A 20,888-nucleotide genomic window follows, 5' to 3' on the forward strand; every position below is an offset into this window, starting at 1 on the left:
GATTGATTCCCGGCCCTGCAGAGCAGTGGGATAAATGCTTCCAGAATAATATCGAGCCGAGCATGCAGACACACTACCGGCCCCCCAAAACCGCCATCTCCTAAGAGGGATAAATGGTTTATTCGTCGGGGCAGTGATTGTTCCATCTGACTTTACTGATCTGTCCATTTCTCTGAGCTGAGGGCTCACGGGGACGGATGAGTGCACTCGTGTTCGGGCGACGCCACACAGGTGATGAGATGCTGATAGAGCCTGGATCTCACTAGACAGGGAGGCCGCTGTGGGTGGGGGGTGGGGGGGATTAAAATGACCAAAAAACACTGACAAAGTGGCTCTACATGCTCAGTTCGGTTTCTGGGGAGACAACGGGGGAGGTGGGCACTTCCAGTGGCCTGGCTGAGCAATCGGGCACCCATTCTCGCAGGACTGATGTGTTTACCTGCTGTACAGCTGACAGCCCCCGTAGGTCTAAAATACGACCTGTGCCAGGAGGCGCTTTACACAAAGGGTGGTGGGAACATGGAACAGCACAACCAGGAGCCAGTGAAGGGGCTCCTTTCTGAGACCCCCGGCTCAATTAGCTACCAACGACCAAATGGGATCGACTGCCCAGTTGGCCTCCTCTCCTTTGTAACCTTTCTTCTGTTCCTGAGGCTTCATGTTTCAATTGAGACGAATTGTTGCAGCGGGGACTCGATCCGAACACTAAAGTACTTGGAACGGCAGCCCTGCGGAAGGAAAGCTGAAGGCGAGCTGAAATACAGCTACAGGGGGGTAGACGAGCTGGTCGTCAGGGCAGATTTGCAGTTGAAGAGGTGAATCACCATAAGTGATGGCCAGTCCCCGGACGCCGGCCTTCTCCTTGTTCATGCAAATTTGAAGGTCTTTCTTGTTTAAAATAAGGGGAAAGGGTTCTCCTTTCATCACACGCACACGTGCTGCTCCTACCCACTCGCCCGTGGACCCAAGCTGCTGTTGAGGCCGGTGTCGTTTTTCCCGCTTGTGAAAAGGTGTCGGAATTCAATCTCAAGTGAGCTGGAGGGGTGGGGCAAGTCGCTGACCATTTCCACCAAGTGAAAAAGGACGCATTTTCTAAAAAGACCTACCAGTGCGTGCACAGAGCTGGCGAAGAACTTTGTTGTAAACTGATCGCTACTGTACCATTCAGACGGCAGCTGTCTGTCCATTGAAGACGCTGACCTACTGTATGTCCACCACTGCCCGGGCTGGGCTGTTTCGTGCCCGGTGGCGTCCGTGTTTCTAATTCTGTAGCCGTGTAGAGGAACTGGAATCTACACTGATGAGTCCCGGGCACTGGTGGAGCTGGAGAGAGAAAACTCGTAATTAAAACGTGTTTGAAGTAATCACGACTGCGTTTCTGGTTTGATGTCTGTGTTCTAACCTCTGGGGCCGCTTTGGATGCACCGACAAAGGCATGGGAGGGGGAGACCAGTGCTGAATTTCAAGCTCTGGTCCTGATTGAAAGGGCCACAGCTACAGGCACCTTTTTTAAAAAAAAAATAATAAAATAATAGCTTACACTTATATAGCGCTTTTCTGGACACTCCACTCAAATCGCTTTACAGGTAATGGGGATCCCCTCCACCATCACCAGTGTGCAGCCCCACCTGGGTGTCAAAAATCAAAACTATTCCACACTTAGCAATGAGTACACACAAGCCATAAAACTACTCAATCATAGAAACATTCTCAATCAGGGGATTGTCCGTTTTCAACCGAAGCAAGCGGGACGACAGGGGAACTAGAGCTACTGACCTTTACTACAGATGTAAATGAGCTTTTTTTTTGGTGAACTCTGGTGCAGTTTGAGACCCGTGTGCTGTCTTTATCCAAGCCCACGTGATGGGGAGACTGTTCAGCAACGTGTGAAGGATTGGGGTGGGGGGGGAGAATCAATGGCTTTTTCTTCTTTCACCCCACCCATGTCTTCCAGACGCTCGTTTCAAAACAAAGACCCCCCCCCTTCTGGGTGCTCAACACCCTGTGGACGACTGCTGAACAATGCATGATGACATCACTTCCCGTCCCTGTTGTTTTTCCTCTCTTTTCACACATCACCTTGCTGGGTCTGTCCCCAGTGGGGATCCGGGAGCAGGGGGTGGAGAGAGCAGGCTGGAGGGAGGGGGTGGAGTGTCTGGGCGGGAAGGAGAGAGGGAGAGAGGCAGGCGGCCGCAGGAAGTATAAAGCCCCTCCCAGCGGAGCAGCGAGTTCAGTCGGTGTTTGTGTGCATGCTCTGTGGGGACAGCCGAGACATCTCTCTCTCCGGGAAGAATGAAGCCGTGTCTGCTGGGCGTCCAGCTGACCCTGCTCTGCGCCCTGTCGGCCAGCGGCGAGGTCCAGCCGCAGAAAGACTTCGATCTCCAGAAGGTGAGCGCCAGCCATCTCGCGCCGCTGACCTCCAATATATCATTCGAATAGATATCATTAGAATGGTGGTTGAAAAGTAATTTTGGCTTAAAAAAGAGAGGTGGTTTATTTTGATATAGTGCAAGCAGGGAGCTGCGTCAGCTGACATTGGGGGCAATGGAACAGGTAAAGGTTTATTCCATATTTCGATATATATCCACAAACATAAAAGGCAACTGCATCCTCAAGCAAAACTTGCTTCTAAATTTTAGATTTGTTGAAACCATTAAAAACATGAGGGGGTTTGCTGTTCCGCTGGTGCCTTTCACCGGGAGCTGTGCTCTCATTCATTTTAATCTGATTATTTGTTCTGTTTTCGTTTGGGATTGTGCTCCTTTCCTACGCCGTTTTGCCTTTATTGCACACAAGCTCTGGGTTCCCGTGGGTCTGGCTATTGCACGAGCTGCAGAACTGTAACACCTCTGTCCCGCGTTCTGAGGCCACGGCCACTGTTTAATTGGTTAATTGACTCGTCAGGCTGCAACCAACACCAGAAGACACAGCCCCCCCCCAGGACCAGAGGCTGAGCCCCCCTGCTGTCGGTGAAGTGTCAAATAACAGTGCGACTACCTCACAGAAAGCAGCACGACCGGCTGACAGGGGGGTCAGATACCATTGTTTGTGCAAAAACGCGCTGGTGTGTCGCTGCGTTTACAGCAGGGGTCAAGGCTACCCTCCATGCACGTCCACGTGCCATCCCGCAAGCCGCCAATTTTTATAAGATTAAAAAACAAAAACGTGCAGCTTAAGACCCTTTGGACTCCAAAACTGCCAGCGGGGTCGACTTCGGGCAATGAGGGACAGGGAGGGGCGGGAGAGTGGCGCCTCGGCCGCGCGGGAAAGCTCGTCAAAAAACCCACTAACGAGCCAGCTGGTCTGAAAGGCCTTCCTCTCTTTAGCAACTGTTCTCATGTTAAATGCACTGCTGGCAGACAAAAGCCCCGACTGGCTCTTTCAGCGTGGGGCGGCTGGATCCGGGCATTTCACTGGGCCGCTGGGCTGGAATCGCTCAGGGCTGGAGAGGCAGGGAGGAGGGGCTCTGACGGGCTGGAAGTGGGGTTTCAGTTCTCCCCCCGGCCGGGTCTCTGCTGCGGGACCACCGTGGGTGCCATTCCCCCGTACGGCTGCCACCACACTACGCGCTGAGCTGCAGCAGGAAGGCTTCTCTCCCGCGGCGCAGTCAGCGATTCCTCTACAGGGGGGGGAGGGATCACCAGGCGAGCTGGTGACGGCGGAGAACCCCGCGGTCCAGGGTTCGATTCCCCCAGACTCCCGTTGGAATGTCTGTAGAGTTAACTCCCTGAGACATGCGCACATCAGCACCTGGGACACCGACGAGATCCGTGGTGTGACTGTGAACTTCAGAGACAGATTTATACAGGGAGAAGGATCTACAAACCTTTCAGTTTGATTTTCTAACATTAGCCTTACGAGATAGCAGCAGTCGTGCTGCACACATTCTGAGAGTTCTGCTTTCCTGGGCAGTCATGCAGTTTTTTTTTTTTACACTTCACCAACAGCAGGGGTCTCAGACTCAGACCCTGGGGGGGGGGTGCTGTGTCTTCTGATGCTTATTGCAGCCTGACGAGTCAATGAAACAATGGACCCCCTTTTCTGACTTCGCCTAATCTATTGGATTGTACAGTAGATTGGTAGTTACCCGCAGAATGGCTCAGGACACGGACGGACGCGTTCCAGTTGTGCAGTTAGTTACGTGAGACCCAAGGGAACCGAGAGCTCGTGTGCAATGAAGGGAAAACCCGCTCGGGCCCGCTGTGGAGGCACGGGACAGGGGCAGCCCAGGAGTCACGGCTCGTCCCCGGATGGGACACTGGCCCAGCGCAGGCCACAGAACCCGTCGCTCTGCAGAACGCTTTCTGAAAACCACCTCTGACGCACCGCTTGAGGTTAGAAGACCTAACCGACAGTACGAAGAAAAAAGCACAGGTGATGAGAGGTACCCCTTGGGTGTAGATGTCCCCGAATGCAGCAGCTCTCGGGGGCAGAGGGGGGGCAGATTCTTGCGGCGGAGTGACCAGACCTCCTCTCGTTTCTGACCTCTTCCTTGCTCTGCCCTGGCGTGCTGCTCTGGTGACCCCCTGCTCTTTCCCCCCTCTCTCTCTCTCTGCGTCCAGTTCGCAGGGAGGTGGTATCGTGTCGGACTCGCCTACGACTCCCCCGCCTTCGCTCCGTTCCGGCACATGCTGCGCATCTCCAAGGGGATCCTGACCCCTATGGAAAATGGGAATGTCAACGTCACCATGTGGGGAGCGAGGTGAGTCCCCCCTCTTCTCACCAGGGGGCATCGCTACAACCAAAGGACAACTGACAAGTCCTCCATGCTCTGAGTGACAGCACAGTGTCCCACAATGCACTGCGAGGGCTACGTCCCACAATGCACTGCAAGGGCTGCGTCCCACAATGCACTGCGAGGGATTTCCCCCCCCACACACACAGCTCCAGCCCACTCAGGGGAGAAAGGCCCATAGCAGATGACTGTGGTATAGCATGATCAAAAGCAGAGTAGAGTTCAATAAAGAAGAGCAAAAGCATGGCTAATTCCTGGCAAGGGCACAGGACTGTGGGATACAAGCTTGAGAAACCACACCCAAGCAACTGTTTTGCATAAACATTACCACAGTAACAAGTAATGGGTTTATCCCCTGCTGAAAATAGAAGAAATGAAACAACGTTTCGGCTTCTTCAACCCCGAAGAAGGCTCCCACACCCAAAGAAGGCTCCACAGCTGAAACGCCGTGTTTCATTTCTTCTCCTTTCATCAGGGAATAAATCTTTACTTGCTCCTTAGCAGCATGCGCATGCTGACGCAGCTCCCCACCTGAACTACATTTACCACAGTAGTTACCGCTGCAGATTTTTTTATCTTAAAAACACACTTTAACTTTATTTTTAAAACACGTTTTAAAATAATCTTCGGACCTTTTAAATTTGTGGGGGTTGTTTTTTTTTGGTGCATTAACCAAAGAACGAAAGCACAGGGCAGTCCTGAGGGCGAGAACCTCACACGGCCTCCTGTCTAAACGTCTTTCAGGTCCTCTGGCTGCCGCAGCAGGATGTACATGTACGAGAAGACAGCTGTCCCGGGCCAGTTCACCTACTTCAGCACCAGTAAGCAGGCACTGTCGCGCTAACCTCTGGAAAAGGTGCCCGGTTCTCTCTGTTGTTGGGCACAGACCACGCCTGACCCGGGTCCGGCCGGGCGATTGGCCACAGAAAGAGACGCTGTGCTCTGATCCTCCAAGCTGGAGTCACGGGGCAGGGCCGGTGTTGTACGGCGTTGTGCTCATGGGGACCGTTTGTCGGCACGCGTGTTTCAGGTCACAACCGGGTGAAGGACATCACCATCGTGGAGACCAACTACGACGAGTACGCCTTGGTGATGAAGCACAAGAAGATGGACAAGGAATATTCCCAGGTGGCGCTATACGGTAAGCTGGCTTGTGCCACCAGGAATAAATCCAGGGTGAGCGTGCGGAGGGCAAGGATTGCTGGATTGACATCCCATCACGCACTGCAGTTTAAAGGCCTCCTGCAGGAGCAGGCCAGTTTTTGAGGAACCCACTCAGATGAATTATTGAGACAGCATTTACATCTTAAAGCTGTTGGCTTTATCCTGAGGAAGAAGGTAGCTCCCATGGAATGTAAGAGCAGACAGAAAGGTTTTTCTGACCCCAGATGTTAATTAATTAATGCAAACAAGTCTTAAACATTTTTGCCCAGCTGCTAGAAGGTACAGGTATAATGTATGCAACAACGCTATATGCCTTACACAGTATAGTAATCAGATCATGTATATGTAGAATTTGAAAGTTGGGTTTAATTTAGAGTTCCTGACTGCCACAGAGATGGACTCACCCCTAACTTTGTTCCTCCACTCTCCTCTCTCTTTCTCCCCTCCGGCTCATCTCTCACGACTCTGACCGCCCGACAGGCCGCACGGAGAGGCTGAGACCCGAGCTGCTGGAGAAGTTCCGGGAGTTTGCGCTGGCCCAGGGATTCTCTCCCGAATCCATCCTGACCCCGCCTCCGACAGGTGAGAGGGGGGGGCACCCTCCTGCCGCGGCCCTGAGGGAGATGACAAGCTAGCCGCACGTCAGCTGGGCTTGTGGCACATCATGCAGGGCCTGACGCAGATGGGGGAGGGGGGTCTCAGGCCTGGGAAATCCAGGGGTACTGGGGGTTCAAGTCTCCAGCGCAGACATTTCTGTTGACGTTGTACCCCCATTAGCCAGGTTCTGCACCCCCAGTGCTCCAGTCAGCCCACCTATATATAGTACATGAATACCGGCAAAATTCGGAGGCCAGTCGGCATCACGAACTCCGACCCCCAGCCCCTGACCCCTGCAGAAGGGCACTGTGGGGCGCTATGAGGGAGCTGTCCACTCCTGGCCTCAGGGGTGTAGTGCAGCTCAGGGGGCGACAGACAAGCGGTCAAGAAGGATCACTTTTATACGTGCAAAGGGCCCCGACATCGCAACACTGTAATGAGAGCTGTGCTCTGTGACCTTTGACCTTTGACCTTTGTAGTCCGCTCAGGGGGGGACAAAAAACAAACTTGCTCTGCATACGAAAAACAGAGACTGGACCTTAGCAATGATTTTTTTTTTTTATTTTAAAGGTGCATGAAATGTGTTTGCAAGCTTAAAATATAACCCACCTGTTTTCTTCTCCCCTGTCCGCAGAAGACTGTCCCCCAGGTGGAATTTAGGTGAGTGGGGCGTCTGTTCCTGTTTCTTAACACAGCGGTCGGGGCTGCAGGATCCTGGCCTCTGTGGAACATCGGGACACTTCAGGCACTGACCGGCACAGAGAAAAACAAAAATGATCCTGCAATTCCACTTGCTTGGCGTACACTGTGTAGGATCAAAACTGAAGTCAAATCACAGAGGAGGGTGTTCATAAATGAATGGATGGATGTACATATTCATGTTGAGGTAGCTTTTCGTCTGAGAATCCAGAAACACATTCAGAATTGTAAGCAAAATCACTTAAAACTAATAATAATACTACCTTAAGTTACCTGAGATGGACTGGTGTGTACCCCTGCCTTGCACCTGTAGCTTGCTGGGATAGGCTCCAGCTCCCCCACAACCCTGTACTGGATACAGAGGTTAGAAAACGGTTGAGTGGATGATAACATAAACCCAGAGTCCCCAACCCCTGGCCCCAGAGAGCCCTAGTCCAGTTTGTTTTACAGGTTAAGTTCAAAGACCTGCTTTTTTAAAGATCGGGAACAGTTGTAAGTCGCTGACCAATTAAGCAATTAATTTGTTCAATTAAGGGAAGTCTGATTCCCTGAGGGCCAACTTCTTGGTATAAAATAGTCACTAAATTGCTTTTTAAACCCCCCCCCGTCTAACTGATCACAGATCAGTTGTTCCAGGTCTTTAGAAATCAATGACTTAATTAACTTAAAGGCGACCCACATCGCCTGCTGGATAGGGGCAGGGGCACTCCGGGACCAGGGTGCCACCCGTCCTGGTGGACGCTGGCGGGGATAGCACCCACGTGCAGGACAATCCGCTGTGTATTAACAGACGTTGTGTATTAACAGACCAGTCAATCTGGAGACCCAGGAGCTACGGAGAGATCAGACTGCCCTGCTCTGAAAGCTCAAAGCCATCGCCACTATCCGCCTCCCTTCCACCCCTCAACTGCCTCTATTTCCCCTGCCCCGGGACAATTCCTCCTCCCCGCCCCCAGCACGGTGCTCTACAGCTCTCTCGGACCCGGCATCGGGCCTCAGGGTTACCGGCGGGAGAGCTGTCCGCACCTCCATCGCATAGCTCCTGGGAGAACCACCCTTCCTCCCCGGTCGGTGCCTTCCTGACGGTGAGACAAAACGGAAGGCCGGCCACCCTGCAGTTCACCCACCTCGTTCCCGTGCCGCCCCTCAGCGTCCAAACCGAGAAGGCCTGGACAAAGGCTGGCAGTGCACACGGTCGCCCACCTGTTTCTGCTCTCTACAAGCCCCGCGGGAAATCGACGGACCGCAAGACGCACCTTCCTCTGCCTCGGAAGACAACAAAACCCCCCGCGGAGACGCCTGCCCTCCACAGCCTCTCCTCTGTCCCCCTTCGCAACGGCACCCAGCCGCTGCAGTTCACTTACAGCGCCTACGGAACAAAGGGCGATGTTGTGTGGTTGTAACTGAATAAATCGTGCGTTCTGTCCTTGCGAACAATGACTGGCGTGTGTACTTGAGTGCGACTCTGTTGTAGCCAGGGGGCCGAGGTCAGGAGGAGCTCAGAGCACACGACAGCAGCGGCTGACCTCCCAGGAGCCTCTGTCAGACAAGTCGCGCAGGGAAAGCTCAAAACTTGTGTGCGATTTGTAACATCTTGTCTCGTTAGGAAGTCGAACACGCAGTGAGGCGTCTCTTGTTGCTGTAGCAAGGCCCGACGATAAGGCTACATTTGAGATCATGCCCTGGTGCCAACAAGGATGGGGGTCTTGGTTATACCAGGTGACTGGGTTATACCAGCGAGGACTGTGCTTTAGTGGTAGCCATAATGTGGGCTACAAAGTAACATGGAGCTCTATGATAAAGACCATGGGGGGACTCTTTTGAGTGGGGCCACACTAAAAAGCCTTCTCGCAGACAGGCTGAGTAAACCTCATTCCCAGCTGACTCTGCCAACGCTGGGACGCTGGTGTTCTTTAACCTAGGCCTGCGTCCGTGGCCCAGAACACAAAACACGACAGAGTACACGGGGGGCTGTCTGCAGCGGTCAGTAATGTTGGTATTCCAGCCCCTGCCCGTGTTTGAGGGGGGTGAATGATTACCCAGAGCAGAGCCCTGTCAGCAAAGCCCTCTGCCTTTCCACAGGTCAGACAGGGTCTCGCTCGCTCTTATCTCTTCACCCTAACCCGAACGCCCCGGGACGCGGCACGCCAACTGCGCCTGCCCCGATCGCCCAAACGGGCCACCTCGCGCTCTTCGATCTCGTCTTCGATACAGGCCCGCCCCCCTGGCCCGGCGGGACGAGCCCAGCGAAGCGATGCGGCCCCGCACCTTGTCGGCGAACCCCGCAGAAGAGATCCATGCCTTGATTGATCGGCCCAGTCAATTCAATTTCAAGTCAAGGTGCTTGATTAGCATGGCCGATGGGTACAATCAGTGCTGCCAAAGCAAATGAAAGTAATGATATGTACATTAAACAAAACAAAAAACAGAAGTTTTACAGACATTTACAAAGACGTATTATAAAATATTGACATGTACTGTAGGCGTACATATTCTCCGCCAGTCTCTCGCACAGCAGGTCAGGCGGGGGAGTGTGATCAGATGTCAACTTGCTTGTGCAACACAAGTGTACCAGAGGCCAACTTGAGAAATGCCTTTACCGTCACACCAGTGTTGTCTCCCTTCTGCAAACAGGCACAGGAAGGCCGAGCCTGTCAGATAGTAAACAAGAGGCCCTGGTGAACACCCCTCTGACCCCTGACTCCGCTTTTGCGGTGGGGCTGTAAAAGCCAGGGGGGAGTGCGCGGTCTTCTTTTTTTATTGGCTTCCTATGCAAAACGCAATGATGCAGCCTTTTAGCTGTTTACCTGTAAGGTTACGCAAACTGTACATTGTTCCCATGTGACCATGTGGGAGGGGGGTCACGTGGCTCTTGGGGGTCGGGGGTGGGAGGGAGGGAGGGTCGTCCTCCCAGCCGGGTTCGTTTCAAGTCAGGACCGGTGCCGAAAGCGTCAGTCCGCTCCCCACACACCAGCTCTCAGTGGGGAGGAGAGCAGAGTGACGGAGCCAGTTCAGAGAGGGGGATTATTTGGAGGCCATGATTGGTTAAGGCCAGGGGGGAATCTGGCCAGGACACCAGGGTTACACCCCTACTCTTTATGAGAAACGCCCTGGGATTTTGATGACCACAGAGAGTCAGGACCTCACTTTTATGTCTCAATCGACGGCACCTGTTTACAATATAGTGTCCCCGTCACTATACCGGGGCATTAGTACCCACACAGACTGCAGGGCGCCCCCTACTGGCCCCTCTGATACCTCTTCCAGCAGCAACTTTCCCAGGAGGTCTACCATCCAGGTACTGGCCAGGCTCACACCAGGCTCCAGTGGGGCTGCCAGCCCTGAGCTGCAGGGTGATATGGCTGCTGGCCATCTCCGAAACCTGCTATCTGACTAGATTTAGGCCCCTGCTTGTGGCGTCTCCAAGACTCTGTCTAATCTGGGCCGCCGCAAGAGCCGAGCTCTAGAAAGCAATCCCAGCGGGCACTGCGGGAGCCGCTATCCCGACAGAAGCCTTGAAGCGGCTCTCCGTCTCCTGGTCTCTGTTCAAGTAAAAGCAACAGCAACAGCAGAGATAAAACGGAGCCCTTTGCTCGGGGCTGCTGTTTGCTGTCGGGGGTAAGCACACATGCCCCAGGGGTCAATGTCCTAAGCAGGGGGGGGGTTAGGGTGAGTGAGAGCGTGTGACTTGGGCACAGAGGTGGGGAGGTGGGTGGGGGGTGAGCCACATTCTGGGGAACAAACAAGGGTCTTTTCTCACAGCCCAGCCTGGACAGCTCAGAGACTCAGAGAGCTCGCTCAGCGCCCTCAGTGTGAAGATGCGGATTCCTCTGTGTGCCCTCCTCGCTGCCTTCCTGCCCCTCGCCCTGGGGGGACCCTTGCCTGATGCCCCCCCGGCCGTGGAGATTCAGGAGAACTTCGACCTGGATAAGGTAGAAAATGACCCCCTTCTTCCGCCTTGGGGATCTGCTTCTGTTCTGTTCCTTTCCTTCTGTTCGCCCCTCTTCTGCTGCTCCCCCAAACTCCTAACGGTTCGACAGGCTCAAGGGGTCGAATGGCCCTCCTCTTGTTTCCAAACATCTAGACAGCGACGATTCAGAGAAACAACACAACTTCCTAAGAAGCCTGCAGAGCCCAGTGCGGTTAAACTGGATTTTGCGTTGTTTAGGAAGTAATATTAGTGACGCGCGCACAAGCCCACAACTCTCGTGCCGCTTTGTAAAAAAAAATGTGTCCGTTGTGGTTGGAAAGCTGAGGTTGTGCACGATCACCACACGGGGATACTGGATCTGTGGCTGTCGGGACAGGCTACAGGGGCAGGACAAACTTCCCCGTTCCCAAGGTCCTGCAGAGCCTGTCTGTGCTGAGAGCGCTGTGGCTGACTGATTTATTCCTCCTGCTCTGGGGCAGCACCTGGGCCCTCAAGGCAGCCTCTTTACGTCTGTGAGTTTTCTACGTCTGTGGCTCCAGGGTGGGAAAACTAGGAGCCAATTACAGAGTCACGATGAAACAAAACCCAAAAAAATGGAACCACACGGTTCTCTGGAAATGAAAGGGTTCTCTTTCCCTCTTGGCACAGTACCTCTTGCTCGTTTTCTTCATCCACCCCCGTTTTTCTTCCTCTTTCTCCCTGGTGGTGGCAGTAGTGGGATTCAGTAGTGGGGGGTTCAGTGTCTTTGCTTTACCTTCTTTAATTGCGATGCAATTATTGATCTGATAAGGAGCCTCCTCTCTCTCTCTCTCCCTGTCCCCGGCAGTTCATGGGCAAGTGGTATGACATCGCCCTGGGCTCCACCTGCCCCTGGGTGCAGAAGCACAAGGACAAGATGAGCATGGGGACCCTGAACCTGCAGCCCTCGGAGGACAGCACTGAGATTGATATGACGATGACCTTCACGAGGTCAGAGCCCCCAGCCCCGGAGACACTCATGCACACTGTCCAGCGCCCCTTCAGATTAGCCGCAAAAGCCATTTAACTCCATTTACAAGCATTTCAGAAGCTGCAATGTACTGAGAGGACATGAAACACTGTCGATGCCATGAAAGGAATGGGCACACTTACTACGTGTACCCTTATAAAGTGCGATTGCATGACTGAAGTATCACCAGACCTTGTGGCTATCAGTTTTATCAAATAAAATTATAAGAGGAAGAAAAGACAGTAATGTTCGCCATTAAAGGGCACGTCATTGTTGGATATCACAGCAGGTACTTTATCTCTGTAATTATTTAAATGAAATTTGTCTTAATTTAAACTCATGACCGTATCGTTAAAAGGGACACCGATCCGCCAGGTGTGGTACATTTTGCAAAAAGCACATTAAGTCCGCTGGAAATGCTCAACAAAAAAAAAAAACGATTTCCCCACGACAAGACAACAGAAAGGCCTTCCATTTCGCAAAAGTCAATCTAGCGCCCAAGTCAACAGACTTCCAAAAAAAAAAACAACTGACCGTATTTGAATACCTCTGGTAATATGAACTCAGATGTCCGATATGGGATGAAATCTTCTATCCTGCTCAGCAACTCCACGTACAAACCGCACAGGACCATGAACGAGTTTCAGCTCATCTCGCCCAACCTCCTCACAAGAAGATGACATTTCACTCCAACAAAACACATTTAGATTTGTTTTTCCCCCTGATATCCGATAAGGTGGCACGGAATTTCAAATTTGTTCAAAAGTGTGGATTCTACCAAAAATATGCCCGACCTATATCCGTCAGCACTTTTTTTAATTCAGAATTTGAATTAGTTACGCTTTCAAATGCCTGAAATAGGATGATATATGATGCCTCCGATATAAAGAAGCTGAACCCTATCGACCTTATTGCTTTGCTCTTGAACGCAGACACGGGACCTGCAAGCAGATTGTGGGGGTGTACAAGAAGACAGAGACCCCCGGCCACATGACCTATCACAACAACAGTGAGTACAGACACACCTGCCTCTTACCAGCCAGCACGCCGCCCGATTACAAGCTGACACTGCATACAGGGCTAAAACAATTCTGCTTTGGCAATTAGCTTCACTAGTGGGTTTGCAGGGAATTGTCAACCAATGCATTTAGAAACAACACACCTGGAATTAAGTCCAGGTTACACAAGCATCGAATTTGTGAAGCCACAGAGAGATTAATGATTAATTAAGCTTGACTACCCAGGTTGAGAGTGTTTGCCCAGGAGGTTGTGTGCATTTTTTTTTTTTATGAAGAGTGATTCAAGTTAAACAGGAAGTCCTGCTCCCCCTTCTGCCATGCTGTAATTGAGAGTGCTATCAGATACAGTATAACAGTCCGGTTTGGTAATTTATCAGTGCGATTCGGATAAAAAAAAAATCCCCCATTTTGTCTAAACAGCCGTGAAGGTTAGGGGAGCGAGCCAGCAACAATCCACAATGAAACGGGTGGGAAAAAAAAAATCACGCCAGATCCCTTTCGGATTCTGAATTCTGAAAATCCGCTTCTTCGCTCCGGAAAAATGTTTCAGGATTCCTAAACGTAGATCAAACAGATACTAATTTTCCCATTTGCTCCCTGGTCACAGCAATTAAATGGCAATATAAACCGATCATGCTGTAGCGGACTATGGGCGATATCTCATGATTGTGTTGTAACAAGTTGTGCATGTGTAATGTTTTATGATGAATTCAGATCTACAGCAGCAATTAGTTTCCCCCTAAAAAAGTTTCCCAGAGGTGACAATAAAGTCAACAGTGCAACACTATATTATTTATATGAGCCACTGGCTACGCAGCTGCTGGCATTTCTACCAACTGGAACTCTCACTACCAGGGAGTATTTGAGGAAGAATAGAGGAATTTAAAAATCTAGACAAAACTACAACCACCACCCAAAAAAACTACTGCAAAAGTGTTACTTCCCTGCCCATTTCTCTCCCCTGTCCAGAGTGGGCAACAGATGTGGACTCCTACATTGTTCGCACGAACTACGCCGAGTACGCCCTGACGCTGATGATCAAGTCGAGACCCGGGTACAACAGCACCCGGACGGTGAGGCTGTATGGTAAGGGCGCAGGAGGGGGTGCGACCGTCCCGGCGGTGTTAGAAACCTGCGTCGCCTGAGCTGCAGAGCACCGGTGAGGCTCTGAAACTCCCATGTCCTGCCGCCGATGACAAGCAGCCCGGGCCCCGTTTGCACTGGGGCTTCGGGGCACAGCCCGGACGCCGCAGGGAGCAGCGTGTCAGGACGCCTGCAGTTCGTGGCCATGCTGCCTCGTCCCTGGGGCTGCGGGATTGAGTCTTCATCGCCGGGCCATACCAGTGTAGATCCCTCCCACAGGGGTGCAATTTCTGTGCAGAAAACGTGACTGTCTGTTCTTACTGGTCCTTACCCGCTGACTGGGGAATTCTGGGTCTCAGCCACTCCTGGCATCTGCTAAACAGACAGCACAAGCGCCAACGTCCCCCCCAACCTGTGAAAAGCACCCCCTCAAACCTCACCCCTCACCCTCTTGCTCCCCCAGAAAGAATGTTGAAATACTCTGACCCTAACCCTGCGTCGGTAACACGTTTACCCCCCCTCCCGCAGGACGAACCCAGGAGCTGCGCCCCAGCCTGATTGACGATTTCACCCAGTACGCCAAGACGCATGGCATCGACGACGACTCCATCATCATCCTGCCCAAGAAAGGTACGATTCCCATGGCACAGAGCTGACCCAGAGAAGAACGAGAAACAAAATACTGCCCACTACAGTGAACAGAATAATATCATTAATAATTGCTTCCACTTACATAGCTCTTTTCTGGTCACTCCACTCAAAGCGCTTTAGAGGTAATGGGGAATCCCACTACCGCCACCAGTGTGCAGCTCCGCCTGGATGATGCGCCAGTCCGCTCCCCACACACCAGCTCTCAGTGGGGAGGAGAGCAGAGTGATGGAGCCGATTCAGAGATGGGGGTTATTAGGAGGCCATGATGGGTAAAGGCCAGGGGGGAACCCAGCTAATTCCAAACCGAACGACTCCAGCCCCCCACTGCAGTTAATAATCATAAACTCGACAAGAAAAAAAAGTGCGTTTTTCTCCTTCTGATAACGTCACTGTCCAGCATCAGCCAGGAAACGGAGGCCATGTGGAGTCCGTTGATGTGCCCCCCACCCCCACCGAACTCAAGCGTAGCTGTTCCAGGTTTAAAATGGCGTTTTTCTCCTCCGCAGACGAGTGTGTCCCCGGCGAGACGGAGGGAACGCCGCAGATCACGGTGCGTCAGAATCCAGCTCCCCGCCCTGCGCCCTCTCCAGTCCGCCCCACCCGCAGCCGGGGGCGTTTTGACCGGAGCGATCGGCCAGGTTTCCCCACCACCACCCCCACCCCCAGACTGGATCTGAACCTGCCACCTTCCCGATACGAGCCTGGCCACACGGGTTTTCACGACGCAGTTATTCAGCAAGGCCGATAAGCCCTTACCGGGGTCTGCCATGTAGACGGCAGAGCTTACTTCTTTGGTAACATGGGGGGGAAAAAATGTGAAACTGTACTTTCATGAGTCCTCTGGCATGCGTTAGCCCACGTCACCACCCCTTCCATTATCAGCTCACTTTGGTCCCTCCCAGTCCAGGGCGGCAGGGGAGGCTGGAGCCTGTCCTGGCAGGACACACCCTGGATGGGAAGCCAGGCCATCAGAGGGCGCACACACACCTAGGGACCATTTTCCCAGAAGCCCACTAACCCACCAGCGTGGTCTTTGGGCTGCGAGAGGAAACAAACACGGGGAGAACATACAAACTCCACACAGACAGCACCCCAGGAATTCAACCGAGGGCACCAGAGCTGCATGGCAACATGACTAACCCCCCAGATCCCAGCCCACAGAAACAGGGAGATTCCCGGTGGGATCCCCCAGGCATCAGGCGCAGCCCTCTCTTTCCAGAGCAGCTCCAGGGTGGGGGGGGCCCGGGGGCCCTCAGCAGTGGCCCAGTGTGACCCCCGCGCTTCCCCTCTGCTTGTCTCCCGTCTCCAGAGAGCACGGAGGGACACTGTTCTGGACGCAGGCGACGAAGGGTCAGGAACGGGAGAGCTCGCCCAGTTCTGGGATTCAGGTGAGGGAGACGCAGTGCAGGCCCACGCGCAGTGCTGGGGTGGGGTGGGAGATCTCCGGGTAGAAAGCCGGGCCGCGGTTGTTAGGGGTGCTGGTGGACCGGTTTGGTGACCAAGGTGACGTCCTCAGGATGACCTTTCAACCGATTTGTTCCCAGATGAGCCGCGGGAAAAACGATCTAGTCACTGAAGATCCCAGGGCCCTGCTGGTAAGAGAGTTAGCCAAGATGCCCCCGCCAAATTCCGGCCTCACTAAATTCCCACTTTAATTGAACTGGTGCAGCAGTTTCTCCATCCCCCCCCCGACCTTCAGTGCAAATTCCCAATGAAATGCTGGATGGGATCTTTCCCCCTTGGGGGGGAATTTCTCTGGCTCACGTCACCTAGATGGGAGCTACGCGGCAGAGATGGATGAAGTCGGGGGGGGGGGTCCCCCTCCTCTGTTTTTGGGCAGAACAGTTCTCTTCAAAACGCAACCATCGCGATCGAGAACCTGGTGTCCGTTTTCCTGCCGGACGAACCCCTGAAAGAGGCCTCCTGTCGGCACAGCACAGTGCAGTAAAGCCCGGCGTAGCGCGGTAAAGCACGGTGAAGCAGTAGACCATGGCGATTGCCAGGCAGTCGCGGGAGGACAGGCAGGACGACGCAGGGCCGAATCTGGCCCCGGCATAATAATTAATAATTAATAATAATTGCTTACACTTATATAGCGCTTTTCTGGACACTCCACTCAAAGCGCTTTACAGGTAATGGGGAATCCCACTACCACCACCAGTGTGCAGCCCCACCTGGATGATGCGACGGCAGCCATAGTGCGCCAGAACGCTCCCCACACATCAGCGATCAGTGGGGAGGAGAGCAGAGAAATGTAGCCAATTCATAGAGGGGGATAATAAGGAGGCCATGATTGGTAAGGGCCAATTGGAAATTTTGGCCAGGACACCAGGATACCCCCCTGAGGCACGCCTCTGCCCTTCCTCTCCCCCTCAGAGTCCTGCAAGCTGGCTCCGGACGCCGGCCCCTGCCTGGGCTACATGACGCGCTTCCACTACAACTCCTCCCTCATGGCCTGTCAGTCCTTCGGCTACGGGGGCTGCCTGGGGAACGGCAACAACTTCGTGACCGAGAAGGAGTGCCTGCAGAGCTGCCGCACGGAGGGTGAGGGGCGGGGCGAGGGGCGGGGCAAGGGGCGGGGCAAGGGGCGGGGTTCAGACCTCACAGCGGCCTCCTCGCTGGCATGTCTGCGAAAGCACCTGCCCGTGTGTTTTCACAGACCCCGTCAGTAAGGAGCGATTTCTCCCTGATCCCCAAACTCAGGGGCTTCATCCCCAGAATGTTCAACTCTGAAATATCTGATGCCGAAAAACTATTTGGCCGCAGTGAAGAGGAGAGATACCGCGCCTCATCTCGTGTCAGCCTGCTCTTCCGTCTCTTTAATTCATCGTCTTTTCTTTCCTCTCCGTCTCTGTCCTATCTGTCGGTCCTCTCGCTGTCATCAATCGAATCAACCCCTCCCTCCTCTCCAGTTGAAACGTCATTAGCCCCTGGGGCGAAACAACCAATCAGACGAACGTCTCCCAACAAAAAATACTGCACAATTAACCAACCCGATCCGACCTCTCCATCTGCTCTCGTCTCCCGTTTCCCAAATCCAATCCCATCTCCTATTTCCCCCTCCTCTCCCTGTCTCCCATCTCTCCAATCTGATCCATCTCTCCCACTCTCCCATTCCCCTGTTCCTTCCCTCCTCTCCTTCCTCTCCGTGCTCCGACTCCCCGTGTCTCCCAGCGGCCTGCCGCCTGCCGATGGACCCGGGTCCCTGCTTCGCCAGCGTCCAGCTCTGGGCCTTCGACTCCGACAGCGGGAAGTGCGTACCCTTCAAGTACGGCGGCTGCCAGGGCAACGGCAACAAGTTCTACACCCAGAAGGAGTGCGAGGAGTACTGCGGGGCCACGAAGGACGGTAAGAGAGACGGAAGGCGATGTCCAGCCCGGTGTCCAGCACGGGCAGCTCTCCGGAACCATGTCTGGGAACTGGGCCGAAAGCAAATAGCCGAAACCTCAAGAGCAGAGCAGAACACGAGGCAGCAGGGTTCTCACACTTCCTGTAGTAATAATAATAATAGCTTACACTTATATAGCGCTTTTCTGGGCACTCCACTCAAAGCGCTTTACAGGTAATGGGGAATCCCACTACCACCACCAGTGTGCAGCCCCACCTGGATGATGCGACGGCAGCCATAGTGCGCCAGAACTATGTAGTGTGGGTTGTCGTCTCTTCCACATCTTCCTCTTTGAACACTAGGGGGAGACAGACCTCTGTCCATCCATTTTCCATCTGCTTCAGCCAGTCCAGGATCAAGGGAGATCCTTGATCGGCACGCCAGGAGGCCAGTCCATCACAGGGCAGACAGACAGACACCTCACACCGGGGCACCAGGGCCAATTTTTCCTAGAACTCAATTCACCGATCTGCTTTTGTCCTTGGACTCACGTCAACACGAGGAGAACATACAAACTCCACACAGACAGCACCCCAGGTCCAGCACTGCACAGAGAGCCTCGGCACTGTGAGTCAGCAGTGCCGAGACAGAACTTAGCTTTGGCTAAACCACAGCTGCAGATTTTCATATTAAAAGACCAGACATAAGGTAAATGTTGTAGCACCTATTAACTTAATCGTCACTTTTCTCAGCACCACAACCTCCCCCCCAAGATCCTTGGGCTGGAAACAGGAGCCAATTTATCTTCCCAATAAGACAATAACCAGATAGAGATCAGGAGCGCTTAGATTTGCTGGAACTCCAAACCAAGCAGACTTGCAATGCGATATAAAGACGTCTAGAATTTACAGTACATGTAGACACGTAACGTCAAACACCTCACAGATTAATGGCCATAATAATAATTGCTTACACTTATATAGCAGTTTTCTGCACACTCCACTCAAAGCGCTTTACAGGTAATGGGGATCCCCTCCACCACCACCAGTGTGCAGCCCCACCTGGATGATGCGACGGCAGCCATAGTGCGCCAAAACGCTCAACACACACCAGCTCTCAGTGGGGAGGAGAGAAGAGTAAATATCTATATCTATAATAGATCTATTACCATCAGTCACAGAAGTCACAAAGGCATTAGTGGCAGCTCATTGGTATCATGTTCAGTGACACAGTCATTACAGCAACTGTCTGTGTGGAGTCTGCATAGTCTGGTTCCGGCCAGCCTTCTAAAGACATGCTCTCTAGGTTATCTGGGGTTTCTAAGTTGTCTCTGTGTGCTGTGTGCAATAACCAGACATAGTGTTCAGGGGACTTTCCTTGGATAGACTCTGGGTTGTCTGTACCCCTCCCTGGAATAAGCAGCTTTCTGATAAAGTACGCCTGGACAGAAGCCTTTCCTTTTACTTGGTGAGAAACAGGACTCACCAGTGATGCCACACTTTACCACCAGGTGGCACGCACGAGTCTCTAACTCACAGGAGCCAACAGGTGCCAGTCAGGAAAGGACACACTCACACTAGCAACAACGTCCAAATTCACCGTGACCTCTTCCAGTATGAAATCCCGTAATTGCAACAGCTCAGTCCCAAAACGCGTTTCCGTGCTTTGCAAAACATTTCTTTTTTCACGCTCGGGAACACAATATTAGCGCACAAAGTCGACAGACAGCTCAGGCGACACGTTACTATCCTTTAATCGTCTGATCACGCATCAGCATCACATAACTGTTCCCCTTCGCCTCTGAAGTATCCAGCCTGCCTTTCACCATAAGCCTAATATACCCCGTGTGTCTTTCAGGGGAGGAGGAGTTCCTGGGCCTGCCCAAAAAGAACTGAGCGAGCTGTGTCACGACGGGCCGGAGTCACAGACCACACTGGCCCCCCCCCCTCCTCAAGATCACAGATGGCAGTTCTCAGATAGACGTTACCTAATTCATCCCTCTCACTGCCCACTTTTAATCTCATCCCTCCCAACACCTCTAAGCCTTGCCTCTGGGTACGGGCTACCTCCCCGTCAAAGAACAAGGGTTAAACGAGGCCTCAACTAAATGAACATCTTCAACCCCCTCTTGCCACACCTAAATTACCAACACCCACAGCAGTGCTCAGGTGGATCTAACTGTCTACACCTTGGGCCAACAGAACCCCCCCCCAAATCAGGTAGAGCACAGCACCAAGCAGGAGGAAGTCTGGTTTAATCCAGGCCTACGCTGAGTGACGATACAACATACCCTGTGAGTCACACGCTTGGATGGGACTGTTTGATGTTTCGGCGCCAACGTTGAACTGAAGACTCAGACCAAACATGCACAGCTCCAATAAACTACTTTAAAGCACTGTCTTCTGGACCTTTTTCCCCCAACCAATTAAAACAGCCGATGAGCCTGTACGCAAGGGGCAGACATGAGAGAAGCTGACCTGCTCACCCTCGGGCCTGTGCTTCCGGGGAGACTGGAACAGCCTTCCAGACCTAATAGGACCAGCGGCCCCAGCAGGGCTGCAGCTCTGGGTCTCTCGGTTCTGAGAGCCACACACAGGGGGTTAGTGAAGTGAACAGGGGGTCAAGCCAAGCAGGATATGAGGGACTCTTCCACATGTCGGAACGAGCTGGGTGGGGTGAAAATCATATTTTTG

At 53.0% G+C, this 20,888-nt stretch overlaps 2 protein-coding genes and 2 long non-coding RNA genes across 5 annotated transcripts; 2 read left to right on the top strand and 2 right to left on the bottom strand.

Moving 5' to 3' along the window:
* Positions 1 to 360: 360 nt before the first annotated feature.
* On the bottom strand, positions 361 to 4,564 carry LOC138225014 (uncharacterized). The gene is made up of 2 exons (XR_011183559.1): positions 4,389 to 4,564; positions 361 to 2,417 (listed from the first exon to the last, which is right to left on the bottom strand). It is a non-coding gene; the product is annotated as an uncharacterized lncRNA (long non-coding RNA).
* ptgdsa (prostaglandin D2 synthase a) lies at positions 2,214 to 8,092 on the top strand. 2 transcript variants are annotated; one of them, XM_015366741.2, is made up of 7 exons: positions 2,214 to 2,388; positions 4,563 to 4,702; positions 5,480 to 5,556; positions 5,766 to 5,876; positions 6,380 to 6,481; positions 7,131 to 7,156; positions 8,003 to 8,092. In XM_015366741.2, the coding sequence occupies exons 1-6, from the start codon at positions 2,293 to 2,295 to the stop codon at positions 7,154 to 7,156; spliced, it is 552 nt and encodes a 183-aa protein (XP_015222227.1). In that variant the 5' UTR covers positions 2,214 to 2,292; the 3' UTR covers positions 8,003 to 8,092. The 2 variants fall into 2 exon arrangements, with proteins under 2 accessions (XP_015222227.1, XP_015222228.1); XM_015366742.2 differs by having other exon boundaries at positions 7,134 to 7,156.
* LOC138225013 (uncharacterized) lies at positions 6,425 to 8,006 on the bottom strand. Its single transcript, XR_011183558.1, has 3 exons — positions 7,469 to 8,006; positions 7,106 to 7,217; positions 6,425 to 6,513 (listed from the first exon to the last, which is right to left on the bottom strand). It is a non-coding gene; the product is annotated as an uncharacterized lncRNA (long non-coding RNA).
* Positions 8,093 to 10,915: 2,823 nt separating the features above from the next.
* ambp (alpha-1-microglobulin/bikunin precursor) lies at positions 10,916 to 20,591 on the top strand. The gene is made up of 10 exons (XM_015366740.2): positions 10,916 to 11,127; positions 11,953 to 12,095; positions 13,047 to 13,123; positions 14,103 to 14,219; positions 14,745 to 14,846; positions 15,374 to 15,417; positions 16,177 to 16,255; positions 17,244 to 17,411; positions 18,042 to 18,215; positions 20,053 to 20,591. The coding sequence occupies exons 1-10, from the start codon at positions 11,014 to 11,016 to the stop codon at positions 20,088 to 20,090; spliced, it is 1,056 nt and encodes a 351-aa protein (XP_015222226.2). The 5' UTR covers positions 10,916 to 11,013; the 3' UTR covers positions 20,091 to 20,591.
* The last annotated feature ends 297 nt before the right edge of the window (positions 20,592 to 20,888 follow it).

The sequence above is a fragment of the Lepisosteus oculatus genome, chromosome 24 (assembly GCF_040954835.1).
Source record: "Lepisosteus oculatus isolate fLepOcu1 chromosome 24, fLepOcu1.hap2, whole genome shotgun sequence".
NCBI classification, from domain to species: Eukaryota; Metazoa; Chordata; class Actinopteri; order Semionotiformes; family Lepisosteidae; genus Lepisosteus; species Lepisosteus oculatus.